Source organism: Larimichthys crocea, chromosome II, assembly GCF_000972845.2.
Source record: "Larimichthys crocea isolate SSNF chromosome II, L_crocea_2.0, whole genome shotgun sequence".
Classification (NCBI taxonomy): domain Eukaryota; kingdom Metazoa; phylum Chordata; class Actinopteri; family Sciaenidae; genus Larimichthys; species Larimichthys crocea.
This window is the reverse complement of record NC_040012.1, coordinates 8808882-8825659: the sequence shown is the minus strand read 5'-3', so window position 1 is coordinate 8825659 and position 16778 is coordinate 8808882. Positions and strand designations below refer to the sequence as shown.

Sequence of the window (16778 nt, the reverse complement as noted above, 5' to 3'; positions counted from 1 at the left end):
TCATTTTTGTGCACAAAAATCTGAAAAGGTCACCTCCTTCCTTTTTATTTGTTGCATTTCTGTTTCCCCATTTCGAGTGTCCGGGTCAAATACGCCAAACAAATGATTACGGCATAATACCTGTGAGTCTTTTTAATAATAATCAAACTGAAGTGAGCAAAATGCAGTTGTAAATGAAGGCATTGTGTTTATTTTTAACCATGTGCATGAAGGTGACAGAATTAGATTTGTTTTAGTGAAATTACGCACATGTAGGAGAATCAACAAGTCTTCCTATGTGAAGGATTAAATGTTGACGTGCATGTGTGCATGCAGAATATCAAACAAGCTTTACTGATCAAACATCGTTGCATCAAACCATCAAAAGCCCATCAGACCGGCATGAGTGTCCACTTACGAGGAGGAGTTGACAGTCGTGTAGCCAGAGGGACACTCTTGGATGCAGGCACCGTTGTGGATGACGTACTCGTGGCAGTCGGGGCTCTTGCTGTGTTCCTTCTCCCGCTTGCATCTGTTGTGGAGATCCTGGCAGAAGGCAAAGGAGACGCAGCGCCAACCCTTGTAGGTGAAGTGGTTTTCGGGGCAGCGCTCCACACAGTTGTCCCCGTGCTGGAGGCCACGGCAGGCCACGCAGTGACTGGCCGAGTTGGGCTTCAGGCAGCCGCCCAGGCACTGGTCGTGGCAGCACTGGTCGTCCTTGGTGCAGGCTCGATGTTTACACTGAACAGGGCACACTGAGGGTGAGAGAGGAACAACAAGGTCAAGTCAGTGAGGCAAAGGTGAGACAGTCCCAAGACAAATGTAGTCAAGTATTAAATACTGAATGTGAGCTGCAAGAAGAGACGCAGAGGAAAAAGGAGCTTATCATCATTCAGACATCTACACAGTATTTCCGTTCCCCAAGTGACATTGGTGATTTTAACCAGTCTCTAATGACAGTATATCTTTATTTCCCCAGCGCCACAGAGCTCTGATATGATCACATCAGCAGGAGAGGAGGAATCCCTGCTCGCTGCACTCGTCAGCAGTCCAGAGCACCATCTGCCAATGACCAACAAGCACACTGAACACGAACAGCAGGGATCCAGCACTAGTTAACAAAAGGACAGACACTGATCCAGAAGGCTTGATGAAAGTGAGTCAGAGGGGGGGAAAAAAAACTATTCGAAGCATACAGTATTTTGCAAGCGAGACACGTGCAAGATGTCTTTGCTCAGTTCCTTTTTTTCCATTTCATGAGTGACTGAAACAGCAGCCTGAGCTGCTGCTGAGCGCATGCTGGGGGAAAAGGCATGAACAGACCTGACCTAAAAAGGTGCATCCTGTGTCTTACTCTGTGTTAAGTTAGCTGACATGTATCAGCATTTCTTTAAAGTCTATTTACAAATCTTCTTCTAAAAGGGCTTGTTTTGACAATTTCTATTTCTGACTGCTGTGCACCGAGAAAGTAGTTTGAAAACATGCAAAATATACTTAATGTTACCCCACTTTTTATGTTGTGAAGGATGCTGCTTAGATAGATATATACTCTATATAAACATCACAGCAACAGACAGACAATGAATATACAACAATTGTGCAATCATTTATGCCTTTCGCCGAGCAGAAACAGCAAATAGTCATTAGTTCTAACTTCTTTTATGTCTTAATTTTACAATTTTCACTGTTTTCTATCAATAAAAATGTAAGACTTTTAGGTTTTGGACTGACAAAACAAGTCAAATAAAACTTTAGGTTGTAAGAAAGTCTATTTTCTGACATTTATATGAAATAATCAATGTATTAATCATAAAACAAATAACAGATCAACTGATAATGAGGCCCTGCAGATGATATAGTTGTTGTACAACACCTTCGTCATCAACTTTGCGTGATAAATGACAAATATCCTAAACCCTTGGCTGCAGTAGCCGCAGTAAAAACAAGCCCTAAATCATCTAAAGTAGCTGAACTAAACCGAAGCACATCTTTCTAGCAACATGACCTACACGAGCTCTTTGCGAGCAAAACAGGAGAAATAAACACCAAGTGTGCTGACAGTCATGAAGTCGCTGAAGTTCAGCGATGTTTCTGGGGCGTAAAAACGATCAACTAAAGGACAGAGACATGAGTCTGCAGGATGGCTGTTTATGCATACGTCTGCATGTGTGTGTGTCTCTCTTACTCAGCCCGTTACATAACATTAAAACACCACACTCTCAGGATTTGCATGTTTGTGTGCGAGCTAAGTGTGCCAGAGTTTGTGCACGCTGCTGTTGTCTCTGCGTAGGAATGAGGACAAGTGTTTGCCAGGATGGACGGTGGGTTCTCAGAAGTAAATACAGCTGACTGACTTGCCTGTTGAGATTAGCTTCTCATCCACGAGAGCCAGATTAAGACCGTTCAGCAGCACGGCAGATAATGAAAGCCTGAGGTTAGGGGTGGGTCACAGGTCAGGCCGTAAACTTGCAAGTATGTGTGTCTTTTACGAGTCTGACCTAATATTCAGCCACATAAAATGAGACCTGAAAGGGGAATTTGGGTGGTGCACTTCAAATTACGACACAATTAATCTCAATAATGTGTTTTTAAAGCAACTGTTTGGTAGTTTACTTTGTTAACTTTCTATTGTTGAGCCTGACGTGTTGTCTAAATCCGCCTGGCTTCACTGATGTCATGAGGTCGGCCCTTAAACGGACAAAACAACATGGACCCACTGTGCTCTTACATTCACAGAGGTATGATCTTGAACCGCATAAAGAGTGTGTTTGGGGCGGGCAACAGCAATATGAGAATGGCAGTGCGAGGGGGGGGGGAAGCTAAAGGGGCCACAGCGCTAGAAAAACAAATGATATAACCACCTTTTATCTGCGTCAGCCTAAATAATCTACTCGCTGATGAGATTTCGCCTGCAGAGCAGTGCAGATGATTCCCACGCTGAAAAGCAAAAATATTGATTTTCCTTCTGTTCCTAAAGTTTATTTAAAAAGCTGCCCTTCAATGTTACCTTAAATGTATGCACCACACACACACACGCACACACACACATACACAAAAGCTTTGCTGTGCGCTCACACAGGCTCCTGATCCTCCAGCAGCGCTCCATGTCAGAGCACAGGCCCAGCAGCAGATCCACCCTCAGCCTTAGCCAATGTGTTGGCTAGCTGTAGAAGCTAGCCATTCAAATGGCCTCTCCCATCTCCAAGGAAGACAGGCACACAGTTTAACCCTTTGTGTCCCTCTCTCTTCCCTCCCAGCCAGTCAGACAGCAGCAGAAATGGGAGGTGGGCAAAAAAAAAAAAAAAAAAAAACGACACGAGAGCAAGAAAGAGGAGAAAAAAAAAGAGCTGCACTAACTGCAGTCTTTCCGTCTGCACACACTACTTCGAATCGGCTGCTTTTATACTCATCAAAAGCACAATCTTACAAAGCGCTTTTCTTTTTCCATGAATGTGCTGAAGGGGGGAACACGGCGCTGCCGCAAACTCCTTTATATTCAAGTCCTTGTCAAGAGACACGTGGTGCTTTCTTTAATAAATGGGGTTCAAATTCGTGCTGGGACAATCGTGTTACGTTAGCGTGGTGCTGAACAGCTCGGTGCCTCGGGGGATGCATCATGTCTCATCGTGTCCCGAACCCATTAGGAGTTTTTACAGACCTCAACTGGCTCTGGAACAACTGGAAAAATACCATCCAGATTGAGATATCTGTTTGAACGACTGATGCCTCCCCTCTACAAACCGGCTGAGAAGCAGTTATTTAATAACGATGCGGTCGACTTCTAATGTAGAGAAACCACACATATCTGTTTAAATATTAACATATAATGCACTGAAGCTGAAACAATTAGTGAATTAACAGATTAGGCGCTCAACATACAAATGAATTGAACAATTTTCAGTCAATCATTCCATTAATTTAAATAAATCAAACAAAAACATAAATATTTGTTCGTTTCAGCTTCTCAAATTTTAGGATTTTTGCTTCTTTTTTCTGTTTCAAATCATTTTAAATTTATTAGATTTGAAATTTGGTTGAACAAAACAAGATATTTAAAAACGTCATCTTGACCTCTAAGAACCTGCGATTGGCATTTTTCTGAAAAGAAATATCAACAGTTCAATAGATAATGAAAATAGCTGCTAGTTACAGCCCTATATTGCATGTTTAAGTTTCATTTAGAGCTGAAACAATTGGTCCATTAATCCACCAACAAAAATTAGGACAAATATTTTTCTAATCGATTGATTACTTTTATTATTATTTTTCAAGTATAATGCCAAAAATCATCTAGTTCCAGCTTCTCCAACATGACGATTTTCTGCTTTTCTTTGTTTTATATACCATTAAATTGAATATTTCAACATTTTGAACTGTCAAGTGATTGAGTTGATAGCAATAGATAATGAAAATGTCACATGTCTGATGTTTTTTAACAAAGGCATTGGCCAATTCAAACAACACGGGTTAATGTGGGTGAGCCAATTTCGGCGGCTGACGTCGAGTTCCAGACATGCACCGAGTGACACCTGAGAGAACAAGCGGGCAACCATCAAAACAAATAACTCGCTGTCCAAAAGATTTGTACAGTTCACTTTGCCAGCAGCTGACTTGGCCGTGTCTGCCGAGGTGCAATCAATTCTGGTAGCTGATCCTAAATTAGAGGTATTAGACATCATAGAGGCTTTTCTAATACAAACAACAGTGGCCACACTGAAGGAGATAGACTTATTTCTTGTGTGCTCGTCAAAAATGCTTTCAAGGTCGAGACCCTGAGGACCTTTGAGAGTGGGGCCACCCCAAGCCATCTTTGATCTCTCAGAGCGAGAAGGACGCAGAGGAGACTGTTTGTCATTCTTCCTTTAAAACATGCAAATCTCTTAATACAGGCACAGTTCCTTTATTATCATAATAAACCCTGAAGCCAGCAGCGTTCACCAAGAGCAGAGGTCTTTTCTCAGTTTGCCAATTAGTTATGCTGAGCTTCAGTTTGGTGTTGTCAGCATCTCCACTACTTATCTTCCATTTGGACAGAGTAAAATCGCTTGACAACAATAAATCAATGGGGTTTTTGGGAGGTAGGTGCTTGGTCAGCAGTTGGACTTTGTTTACAATGGGCTACATCTTTTTTTAAAGTCTTGAAGGTATGCACCGCCTCCTGTCTCTGAACTCCTTATCCTTGTTACTCTGGCTCCTCTGACACACTGGTCAGGGCTTGCCTGATGTCTTGTCATGCGGTTTTGTGCAAAGTACAGCAGGATCACATGAAGGCCGGGGTATAATGCTGCAGAAATGCCTTGCTCTTTATCTCATCAGCAGAGGTTTCACTTGGATGAAGGAGGGGGTCAGAGCCATACAATGAGACGCTCAATCCCCGGAGCGGACATCAACAACAAACCAGTGAAACTCCCTTGTGCGACGGCGATGAATACACCCTGTCAGGGAGATGCCAACTTGGAAATGGGAGGTGAAGAAACAGATTTGCGCAGCCTGCCAGACAACGGCGAGCTTCAACAGCATGGGGTGTCAAAAAAGGCAGAAAGAATCCACATTGCTAGCAAGGAATGACTCACACAGTTCACAACAGTTCTTTGTCTGCAACCAATGCACGCACTCTGTATAAAGAGTTTTCTATCCTTGTTTGTTGTTTCTCACAACATCAAAATGTGCACACACACATTACCGCGCCCTAAAATCTGGGATTTCAGCCTAAAATTAAGAGCCTCAGTGCTTGGCATTAACCACATTCGACCCTAAAATCATTTTGTGGCGAGTTTTTCCAAGTTTCTCTTTATGGCGATGATGAAGCAGCAGCTTATTCAGGCCTTTTTGCATTGAGATCATATTAGACCCCAGAAAATGCCAAGCGGGAATGCAGCGGTGCGCTGGTTGGTAATTAAAATTCCACATCCATGACGAGAGTAGTATTTTGTTTCTTATGAAAGAAAGTTTTTTTTTTATGCTGAAGGCCCAGAAGAGAATAATCTAAAGAAGAACACTTTTCAAAATAACGATCTCTTCAATGTTTGACAATTTAAAACAAACAGAGGATGACAGCGCAGCAACTCGAGTACTGAATAAACTGACAAAATTCAACTTTGAAGAGTGATGACATGGATTCATGGCCACTTACTGCTTTGCATGGCACAACAGCTGACAAAATATTTCAAGACGCAGGGGCAAAAAAGAAACTTAGAACTATTTTATCTGAAAAGTAATGCCGATGCATACAGTCGTGCAACTAATGGCCATTTTAGTCTATAAAATGCTCAGTTGTGATCTGAAACCCCCCCCAAAACATTCTCATTAAAGAAACTGAACTTTCCGTCAAGCAAAGTAATTGCCTTATCAACTAATTGTTTCAACATGAAATGCATACTTTACATCCACTTCAACGTCCAAATATAACAAGCAATGGTTGTCATTGCTCAATAACCCCATCTTCATGCAGCTGGTATGCCCACTTGGAGAACTTGTTCTTACCGAGGTACCAAGTCAAGCTTGTATAATAAATAATAATAATGTTTTGTTTTTGTTGGATGTACAGGGGTTTTGTTACAACAGACTTGCTGGTGCAAGTCCACCAAACTGCACGCAAGGCTGAACCTCTGCTTCATTCACTGCAACAGTGTTTTTAAAAAAATATATTCAGTAAACCATCAGAAGTGCTGGCTGAAAGTATTTTATTCTGCTTGCTACATTGCTCCCATTTTGCTGGTTGCCTTAATGTTTGTACTATGAATATGTGGCAACAGTGTATGTCTATACGTTGACACACAAACGCGTGCATGGTATATGACAAAAGGCCTATCTTTACTGTCTTGCCTTCATCAGTCCAGAGTGTATGAGGACTTTTCTGGTCATTTAATAACCGAAGGCCTTCAGAGTTCTTTGCTGAGTACCGTCAAGTCCATAACCACCAAGTCTATCAGAAAACTGTCATAGAAAACACAACATTATAACTTTGAGTACACAAAATCCAATAAGTTGCGGATGCAAGTACGAGCCAGACATCTTGTGTTCTTTTGTTTTATTTAAGTATAATAGCTAACATCAGTCTACGGCACCTTTGACATTTCCAGCTCTATAATCGAATCAAAATTCCTGACAGTGCCTTTGGCACGTTAAATGTATGATTTCAGCCTTAGGCGATGACGACTGGTGGCCTGATACACACGAACGTCTATCATTAATACAGAGCTGGTTTCCTCTCTGCTAGTGAGGAACATATGTTGTATAGTCTCCACTTCTCTGCCGACTGCAGCTCCCTCTTTACCTTTAATAAGAATGAGATGGCGGCGAATGAAGACGGACGGATGGCGGGACATAAAATCAACAATGAATGAATTCATTGAGTGCATGACATTTAAGTTGTTGACTTTGCAGAGTCATGTAGAGACAGGAGCTCTGTGCAAATGCTACAATGTTCACCTGAAAAATCACTGACAATGCCCACTGACATTTAATTAGACATTTAATGAATTGCTTTATTATGTCTCAAACAGCCCCCGGCTTTGTTGACTGAAGACAATCAAAATTAACGTCTCACATTTGAGAGAGAAAATACAAAGAGCAAAAACAACTGACAATTGTGATAAATGATAAATCAATTAACTAATTTATCAACCAAAGACACCAAACTCTCCAATTCCAGCATCTCAAATATGAAAGTTTGATCCTTCTCTTTAGTTTATATCATTATAGAGCTGAAATAATTGGTTGATTATTTCATAAGTCGATCCACAGAAACCATTTAAATCACTGATTCATTGTTTGAGTCATTTGCCAAGCAGAAATGCCAAATATTTGTTCCAGCTTCAAAATTTGAGTTGTTTCTTCTTTAGGTTATAAAACAGCCAAGTGAAATATGTTCAGGTTTTGGACATTCGGTTCTAAGAATGGCCATTTTCTGATGAATAATTACCAAAAAACCCTGAAGATTAATTGATAATGACCGAAAAAAAGGATAGTTACAACTGTAAAGAATCGTGATTTAAACATCTTTGGGTTTCAGGCCATCGGTCAGATGAAAAAGGCAATCTGAAGATATGACTATGGGTCTCAAATTGTAATGACCATCTATTACTGTTTTTGGACAATTTATGAACCAAACAATTAATCTAGTAATAAAAAAAAGCTTCAATGATCTAGTCCTGTCGGACACAGAAAGCCCAAAAGAGGCATCAGTCAGGAATGTTAATAATTCAATTGTGCGCCAAAACAGAGAATCACAAACAACCTCTGGTCAATCTAATTCAAATTAATGTAAAGTTAAGTATTTCACAGAAAAAGATTAAAGTTGTTGCCTGAACATAACTTTATAAAGAGCGGTGGCTAATGACCCGAGTTTATTTGTCTCATTTTTTCTTGGTAACCACTTGTCGGCTGGTCTGACTCAGCAGCAGCAGGGCTCGTTACAGGCGACTCTGGTAGCAACAGGAATCGTAAACAATTTCATTAACCAGCCCGGCCTCCGTTAATAGAACAAAAACACACAAACAACATGGAAAAGCACTTTTTGTTTTTAATGTCGCCCCGCCGCCGTGGTCATCTGAAGGCAGGATATCCAGTTTGTCCGTGACTGGAATAGAAATGATAAACACTGCACTCACTGATGGCCAATTACACTGCCTGCTTGACAGGCAAATGACGCACGCCACGGCCTTGAATCTTCATTTCCTTCCAGGGCACAGTGTCAGGCTGAAATAATGACTACCTCTATGGTTGTCTTTGACTACCTGTTATGACATCAAAAGCATTTGTGTCACATTTATGTCATTAATGCAACATCACACAACCCTTGTCTCGAACGCAGTGAATAAGAAATGTTAGCAGGAAGAAGTTGTCACCAGACTAAAATTAAGTGTCAAGAAGAAATGTGCATTTCTTTAATCTCGCTGGAGATTTAGAGCTGTGTTGTTTTTTAATAATGGTTCATTTATTTATTTGGGCAGTCAGGGAGGTGCGCACAGTTGGTGCTGCCATTCGAAGACGTTCTTTATTTATGTCGCGCGTGTCTTTTAAGTGCTTGTGATTTATGTTTCCGGCACTGGCAACAGCAAATTGTGTGTAATAAAACAAGAAAATTGTTTTAAACTGTGGAATAACAAAGACCAGAGATAAATAGAGACCTCCTCTGACAGACACTATAATTCAAAAGACATTTGAGATAGTGAACCAATCTTTTTAGAAATAAATATTTTAAAATATTGAGAAGAATAATATTGCTTGAGTTGTGTGTAATATTAGAGCTGTAACAGTCAATTAATAAAGTTAATGACAACTACTTCAACAATTCAAGCAAAGATGTTTAACAGTCTGATTTCAGCTTGTGAGGAATAACTTAATATCAGTGTAAACTGAAACTTACTTTTTATGTTATTGATTTGTTAGTTAGGCAAAAGTTTTACCAGTTTATAGGCAAAGAAATGAATTACTTAATTAAAATTAAAATGATTTGCAGATGAACTAGTGATGAATTTACAATCAGTGTTGGGTATAGTTACTTTGGAAAGTAGTTAATTAGGGTTACAACGTTACCATCAATTAAAAGTAATCTGTTACATTACAGCGTCACCTATGACTAAAAGTCGTTACAGTACTCATGCCTTATCAAAAATTAAAAGCCGATTGCAGTGCCTCGCACATGCTGCACTAACTGACACAGACACACAATGAATAACGTCAGTCATCCAACCAAATTAACTCTGCAGGACAGCAATAACAGGAAAGACAGTCAGCAATGGATACAAGATGTTTTTTTGTTTGTTTTTTTTAAATCGAAAGTGGAATTTTTTGTGGTCTAAGAAGAAGCTTTTCACCAACGCAGAGCGTGCATTTTACCGTTATCCTTTTCGCTGGCGAATTGAAAATAATGTGCGTACATCCACGATTCAAAAGCTGTCCTCTCTGCCATCTTGCCGGCGGTTCGAAAACACACACAGGTAACGTAGGTCAGCAGGGCACGGACACATCATCACAGTGCTGCGCCTCCGCTGACACATCCACAGATGGCACAGTACTGTCTGACAAAAAGCAGGCCGCAGTTGGAATTTTTCTTTCCTTATCTGGAGAAATTCTTAAAGCAACAGATTACTTAGATCTTTACTTACTACTAAGAAAACAACAAAGTTACTGATTGTTTAACGCACGAAACTAACGCGTTACACAAAAAAAGTCATTAGAGTATACTTCTAACTCTCTGACTCAACTCCCTTTTCACAAAACACTGTTTTCAAAAGCCATATTAACTACTGTTTTTTATTTTTCCATTGATGTGGAGCCTTTACGCACAAAAATAAGACATTAAGGCTTGGCTCTGACAGAGTTTGGTGTTATGACATTAGACAATAGTGATATTTTGTCATGCTGCATGCAAAACAAACTATTTGGTACCGGTGTGACAGATTGTGAAGTTATTCAATAGAAAAAACAAACCAATAAAACGCGGATAACGGTGGCATGTAGCTTGTGCGAGTCGATAAAAAGAAAGATTTTCACGCCGGGCCGATTTGACCAGCAGTAAAACAGCGGTGCGCTGTTGTAAACGGCATGGCTGTGGTGAGTGTGAGCGCGTACAGCAGGGAAGAAACGCCTGTCGGCCCAGCTTTAACAAATGCCTGAAATGTCTGGGATTCCATGGGAATGGCTCCAGTAGCTGAACGGCGAGGGTTCGCAGGGTGCAGCTCCACAAGACTGAGTGCCAGAGCAGTTAAGTCAGCTCAAAGGAAAGGACTCATGGTGTGTGTGTGTGTGTGTGTGTGTGTGTGTGTGTGTGTGTGTGTGTGTGTGTGTGTATAAGGGGGTCTGAGTGCAGTCTGGATTTAAGCTAGTAGAGTAGCACTCAGCATACTGAGCCATTAAAAGAGAAGACTGGGGTAGATTTTTACGACTTACACACATCTGTCTGATCTTGTCTGATTCCTTTTTTCCTGTTTCTGTTCATGGATGATAACAAAGTTTTTGCAACACAGATCAGGTCAAATAGGAACAAGTTTATTCTACAAGGTTTTACTAATTGTGCTATAAAGATCTCTTTACATTAGATGAAGTGAAGCATGTTCTGCCATCTGTTGTTTCATGCGTTGTAATCTCCTCAATCACATGAGTACAGGGTAGTACACATAGCTGGTGTGGATTTCAGGTTTTGCCGCAGCCAAGTCAAACAAACACCGGCGCAGCTCTTTTTTTTTTTTTTTTTTTTTTGGCATTGACGCAGCTCTGTTGAGTGTTTTAAATCTGATCTCAAGATCTTTTTAATCATTGCTTCCTTGCTGTGATATGTTCCCCATTCTTTAACGATGTTTGCTTGTCTTTGTGTTAAACTTTTTATTCAAATTAATTTCACATTCAGCCATAAAGCATTTCATGAGGGCTCTTTAATAATAATTTTCTGCACCAAAATGTAAAAAAACAGAAGAAGCAAAGAACTCAGTAATGAAAGACAAATAGCTCACAGTCGAATTGAATATTGGTTTTAAGCTTCTGCACAGTGGAAACAAATAAAGAAAAAGAGAAGGAATTCAAACAAGATGCTGGGGTTGTACTGGCTCTTTTGGACAGATAATCTACTCATCTATGGCCCCTTCCCTTGTGAACTTACTGGACATATGTGAACGTGCAGTATTGTGCATTATATATTGCATTTGGATGATGTTTGACTTAACGCTACATGCGATCTCTGAGCACACGCTGCAGGCATGAAATAAAGTCATAGGAGTTGTGACTGTAAATTTATTTTGCTCACAGGGAGTAGAGCCAAAGTAAATTTATCCTCACTGGTGAATTGAGGACATTTTCATTCATTTCATAACCGTTTACGCTCATCAAGGTTGTAAAAAGTCAAAATTGTTTATTACATTTGTTTTACCTCTAAGATTATTTACTTCTTGTTGCAGAAAGTTCCAGATTTAAGCTGCAAGGTTTAATATTATATAGAGGATACCAATTGAATAGGGGCCATGACAGAAATAGGAACAGTACGAATGATTCCTGTGATGGGAAGAGGACAAGGCTGCTTTGGTTTTCAAACACAGTTCATGTTTTTAAGGCTTTGCTACAGGCAATGAAATCAACATGTCAGAGCGACATCAAAGAGCAGTGTTCTTACACCGTTGGCAGGTATAAAGTGACAGAGTCGAAGTTTTCGGTGCCAATAATGAACAATATGTGGACAATATAATAAAAGTCTTAGTTCCTTCAGGTTTTTTCACACCAGGGGTCACTTCCATCTCAAAATAATAAAGCTTAGCAACAATATCCTCCCATTTCCCCACAGACAACTTTACTAGTGACTGAGTTTGTTCTCTTTCCTGCCTTGCTGACCTCCACCGTCACCCATCAGTATTTTGGTCTCATAAAAGTGTCCGCCGCTACCGAGGCAGCACCTCAGGCCCCTGTGTCCATTCATAACCTCGGAGAGGAAGCAGACGAACAAAGACGGGAAACAATTGGGAAGAGCGCTCCGAGAACTTCTACGACCGCCATTGTTCAGAGTGGGAGAGGATCGTGGCGCCAGCGCTGACCGTTGCGTGTGGGAGCTGCGACAAGGTCGGCGGAGAGGAGAGCTGAGCGTCAGCGGTGAGGCGGGACCCCAACCCCCCAAACCCACCCTCCTCACCGCCGTAGTGACCTCGCTTTTCCTTCTGATGCCGGCTGGGTGAATGACTGATGTGTTCATATCCACGATTACACCACAGTGTTACTCTCCTGTTTCCTAGCAGCAAGACTAAACAATAGCCGTCCACTCTGTCCACACAAACATGTCCCTGTGTGATTTATAACCCATGTCTGTGTTGCCATTACACACGCTGACCCTGGCAAATCTCCAAGTCCACCTTGTGATTGGTGGTCAGACACGTGAGATGCGAGCCAAGATTAAATTTGGAACATCCATATCGAGAAGGGTCCGGCTCCTCACCTCACCTCACTCAAATGTGATTCATAGCTACGCTCCAATTGTGACAGCGGCACACATGCTACGAGTGTGTAAAGAGCCAAGCCAATCACAGGTGGAGGTGTTTGCTACGAGACCTTATGGGAGCTTATTAAGTATGTAACAGAAATATGCAGATGGGATCTAAATACTGCGTCTCCAACCCCCAATCACTACTGCACAGACTGTAATTAGACATAATTAACAGCGTGGTCGCTTTGATTGACAGGTAGGTGTCGTTGCCATCATTGGGCACACCTTGGGTCTGCCAATGATCCACGATTTTAAGATTAGCTGGGGGGCGGAAGAGACGGGACTGCCAACGCGGTGGTGGACAAAGCCACTACATTCTGACCTTGAAAACAGTTATAACAGAACTATTTTGTGGGTGACACCATGCTTGCGTCGTAAATTACAGTAAAAGGATTTAACAGATGTCAGAATTTCTAATGCACGTCAAAATGAGAAAGGAAACACTGGATTTCATTTTACAGTAATCCAACTTATGTGCACCGATATGACTCAGAAACTACTTGGTTCATTCCCCTTTAAATTTGAATAAAAATAATTAGATATGCACCATTAGGTTGAAGACCCGGTGTTTTTTGTGCATCCTCTTGTTTGAATCTGGCCAGGCACCGATGTCACATATCATTCCCATTCTCTACAGTCAACTCTATAAAAAGACATAAAATGTCCTTAAAATACTAATCAGAAAAAAACAAACATAAAAAATACGCTAAAAAAAAGAATAAATTTGATGGACAATCTGTCAGTAAGGCAGTTAAGCAGTGGGGGAAAAAAAATATCCCAACGGGAAGCCCCTGGTTTCTAATTGAGTCACAGCCAATATTTTCAGCTGCCATCTTCTTTCAGGGCTTGAGCTAAGCTGACATCCTCACAGCCAAAAAGCTGTGCCACATAACAGCCATTACCAAAACATAATCAAATGCCCATTATCTTCAAATGACTGTTGGCGAGAAATAGTAATTTATTACAAGCAAATAGACTCCAAGTAATATTTCCCTCCGTGTCTGCTCATAATTTCAATTCAATTTTTGAAAAGGAAATAAAGGTCTGCTTTGTTTTTGTTGAATAAGCCTGTGTTTCTAACAGACTTGAGATATTAAGGTTATATGTTTGAAAGTTATTGATTATTACCGATAAACATGGTTTTTCAAAATAGTCTGATATTTTTAAATGGTAAATGGATTTGTATGTATTTGGATAGCAGCTCTTGATCTTCCAATCACTCAGAGCGAATTGTACACTTATCACATTCAGCCATTCACAAACTGATGACAGAGGCTGCCGTGCAAGGTGCCAACTTCTCATCATGAGTATCGATACTTTGATTGTTATTTTCATACCATATGTTTTACATGATATGATACTATATGTTCAATAGTATCTAAAATCCAAGCCATCCACTTGGCTCTCTTCCTCCGGTACGGTCTACTAACAATCGCACATGCTCTGTTGCAGAGACACAAAGAGAGAGAGAGGGAGATGTTATCTGGTATTTTGTTGAAGACGAGGACATGGTGTTTATTTTACAAGCACAGGCTGCAACAGTAAACAGTGAACACACCTGGTTGGTGGTTGGTTTTGATCAGCTGCATCATTAACAACAAACCTCCTCCGTACACGGCTCACCTGCTGCTGTGAAAACAGGATCGCAGGTGGAAAAAATCCAAAATGTGAGTTTTTGTTTTTTTGGCCAAGTTTAGAAAAGTACTGCTTGTACTGTTTGAGAGAGAAACAGAAAGAGGTGTGGCGGGGCAAGTCGGTGGGTATGGAGGAAAGAGAGGGAGGTGAGCAGATTAAACTAATTTGTGAGTAAACACTACAATAAAATGGAGATTTAAGCAGAATTACATTGTTAACATAAGAAATAACTTGCTAGAAACGGGGTAATGTAAATGTCAAATAACCACACAAACACTGGCGACCTTTAAAATAATAAATTATACTACTTTTTGTGCTTTTTTTGCCGTTTATCAAAAGATGTATTGAATACTGTTTGGTTTTTTTATTTCTAGTATTGTATCAAAGTTTAAAATTCTGGTATTGTGACAGCCTTATATCGTATTTAAATGCACTATAATGTCCAATAAGTACTTTGTGATGTGGCAAAACAACAGAAATAGCCCCTAAAATGTTCAGCATTATGTAAATGTTCAAGCTTTGGTAGGAAAGCTCTTTCTGCGTGAATATCTGACATTTGGGTTTGTTTGTCTGGCACTTATCTTTAACAAAACTCCATAAAATCTCAAAACATAATTTAGCCCAAATTTGAAAACAATTTCAGAGAATTAACTACAAATATGAGAAAGATGCTACACAGGATGTCGTCCTGCATTTGCCACTATTACAGCTGTTGACAGTGTGTGTTTGTGTGTGCGCCTGTCACTCAAATCTAATCAGCTTTGGTAATGAGCATCTCCTGCAACCTTGCTTTGCCACTTTGCTGAACGGACGCACCCAGTTTGGTGTAAAAAGGAGGGGGAAATTAACGGTGGCTGCTCCGGGAGAAGCTCAAATTACCCCCGTTATAGAAGCAGGGAAGGGAAATGGGTTGTGACTCCAAACATGGGAGCTAAGCCAAGCCTCGTGGTCCCACAGCTTTGTTTTCTGTTGGTGTACTTACCCGCTGCTTTGTGTTACAAAACTTTTTGAAGACAGCGCTGTCACCATTTTTCAGTTGTTTTATATTAAGATAGATTAAAGACACTTTTTCTCGCAATAAGAATAATAAGACATACATTTATCCCTCTCTCGTTTTATCAGATCCAGCATCTGTTTGTTTATAAATGCAGGTTATTGACCTGACACTGATATAAAAGAATGTTTGGGAAACTTTAACAACTACAGGAGATCTATAAAAAGCAGTAATGGTACATCTGAAGAGGACACCGAATGCCTTGCGCCCTATCCTGTGGTTCTAGCTCGGGCTTAACGGATCTTTTCATGCTTTAGTGAAAGTAGGCAAAAAACCGCAGGGCCCAGACCACAAGACCACAGGCCCTGCCCCTGCCGAATGCAGACGCATGACTGAAGATCAGAGCTTGCCACTCACCTCCTGGTTCTTGATTCATCATCATCGCACACAATTAGAAAATCATGCCTGTTCTGCAAGTGATGACTATGAGTAATCCCCTCAAGTACAAAGTCATTAGTGGGAAAAACCTATAGAAAGAGTCAAGAGTCTTCAGAGTCAAGAGCATAATAATGGACCTCGCTCAGCTCAACAGAAACAGCATGAAGCCTGCCACACCAAACAAACAATATGTGCAGATAAACTCGTTCAAAAGAGCTGTTAAACCAGCGTGTGTTGCGTAATGGTGCGAGCCAAGGTGTTCAGGCAGCACCAGTATGTAAAATTCTTCTCAGCACCTGAACTTGAACTCTTTGGCAGTGCGAGATGGAAGGGCTTGTCATTTTACAGTACAGGAGCTGTGCTTAAAGGGTACAATGAGATATGCACTACCTCCTCCACACAACATGAGCAATGACAACACAGCAGTCTTATTAAGGGTAAGCATTCAAAGACTAACCGGCGAGGTGTTTCGTCACATCAGTTTGTGCCCGCATTGCCACAAAAGTTGGCCTACCTAACTAAACTAAATGACACAGCTTTGACATTTCAACACTAAAAATAAGAAAAAGACGAACACAACTTACTTTTGGCAAAACAGGTTGTGTTCACGTGAATAAAAGATCTTTTTTTGTTTTAAACAGTGACCATCATGCGCTTTTATTTGATCAAAATGCAGAGCTGAAGTCTGTAAATGTTGAGACTGGTTAGACGTGTAGCAAAAGCAAAAGGGGAATGGAAAAAATGATGATGTTGGTGGAAAACAGC

At 40.7% G+C, this 16778-nt stretch overlaps 1 protein-coding gene across 2 annotated transcripts in view; it reads right to left on the bottom strand.

Moving 5' to 3' along the window:
• Positions 1 to 16778, bottom strand: part of insra (insulin receptor a) — a 51260-nt gene that overhangs the window by 22460 nt on the left and 12022 nt on the right. For both annotated transcript variants that reach the window (XM_019266272.2, XM_019266273.2), the window contains exon 3: positions 398 to 734. In XM_019266272.2, coding sequence (XP_019121817.1) covers positions 398 to 734 — 337 coding nt within the window. The remainder of the gene's footprint in view (positions 1 to 397; positions 735 to 16778) is intronic.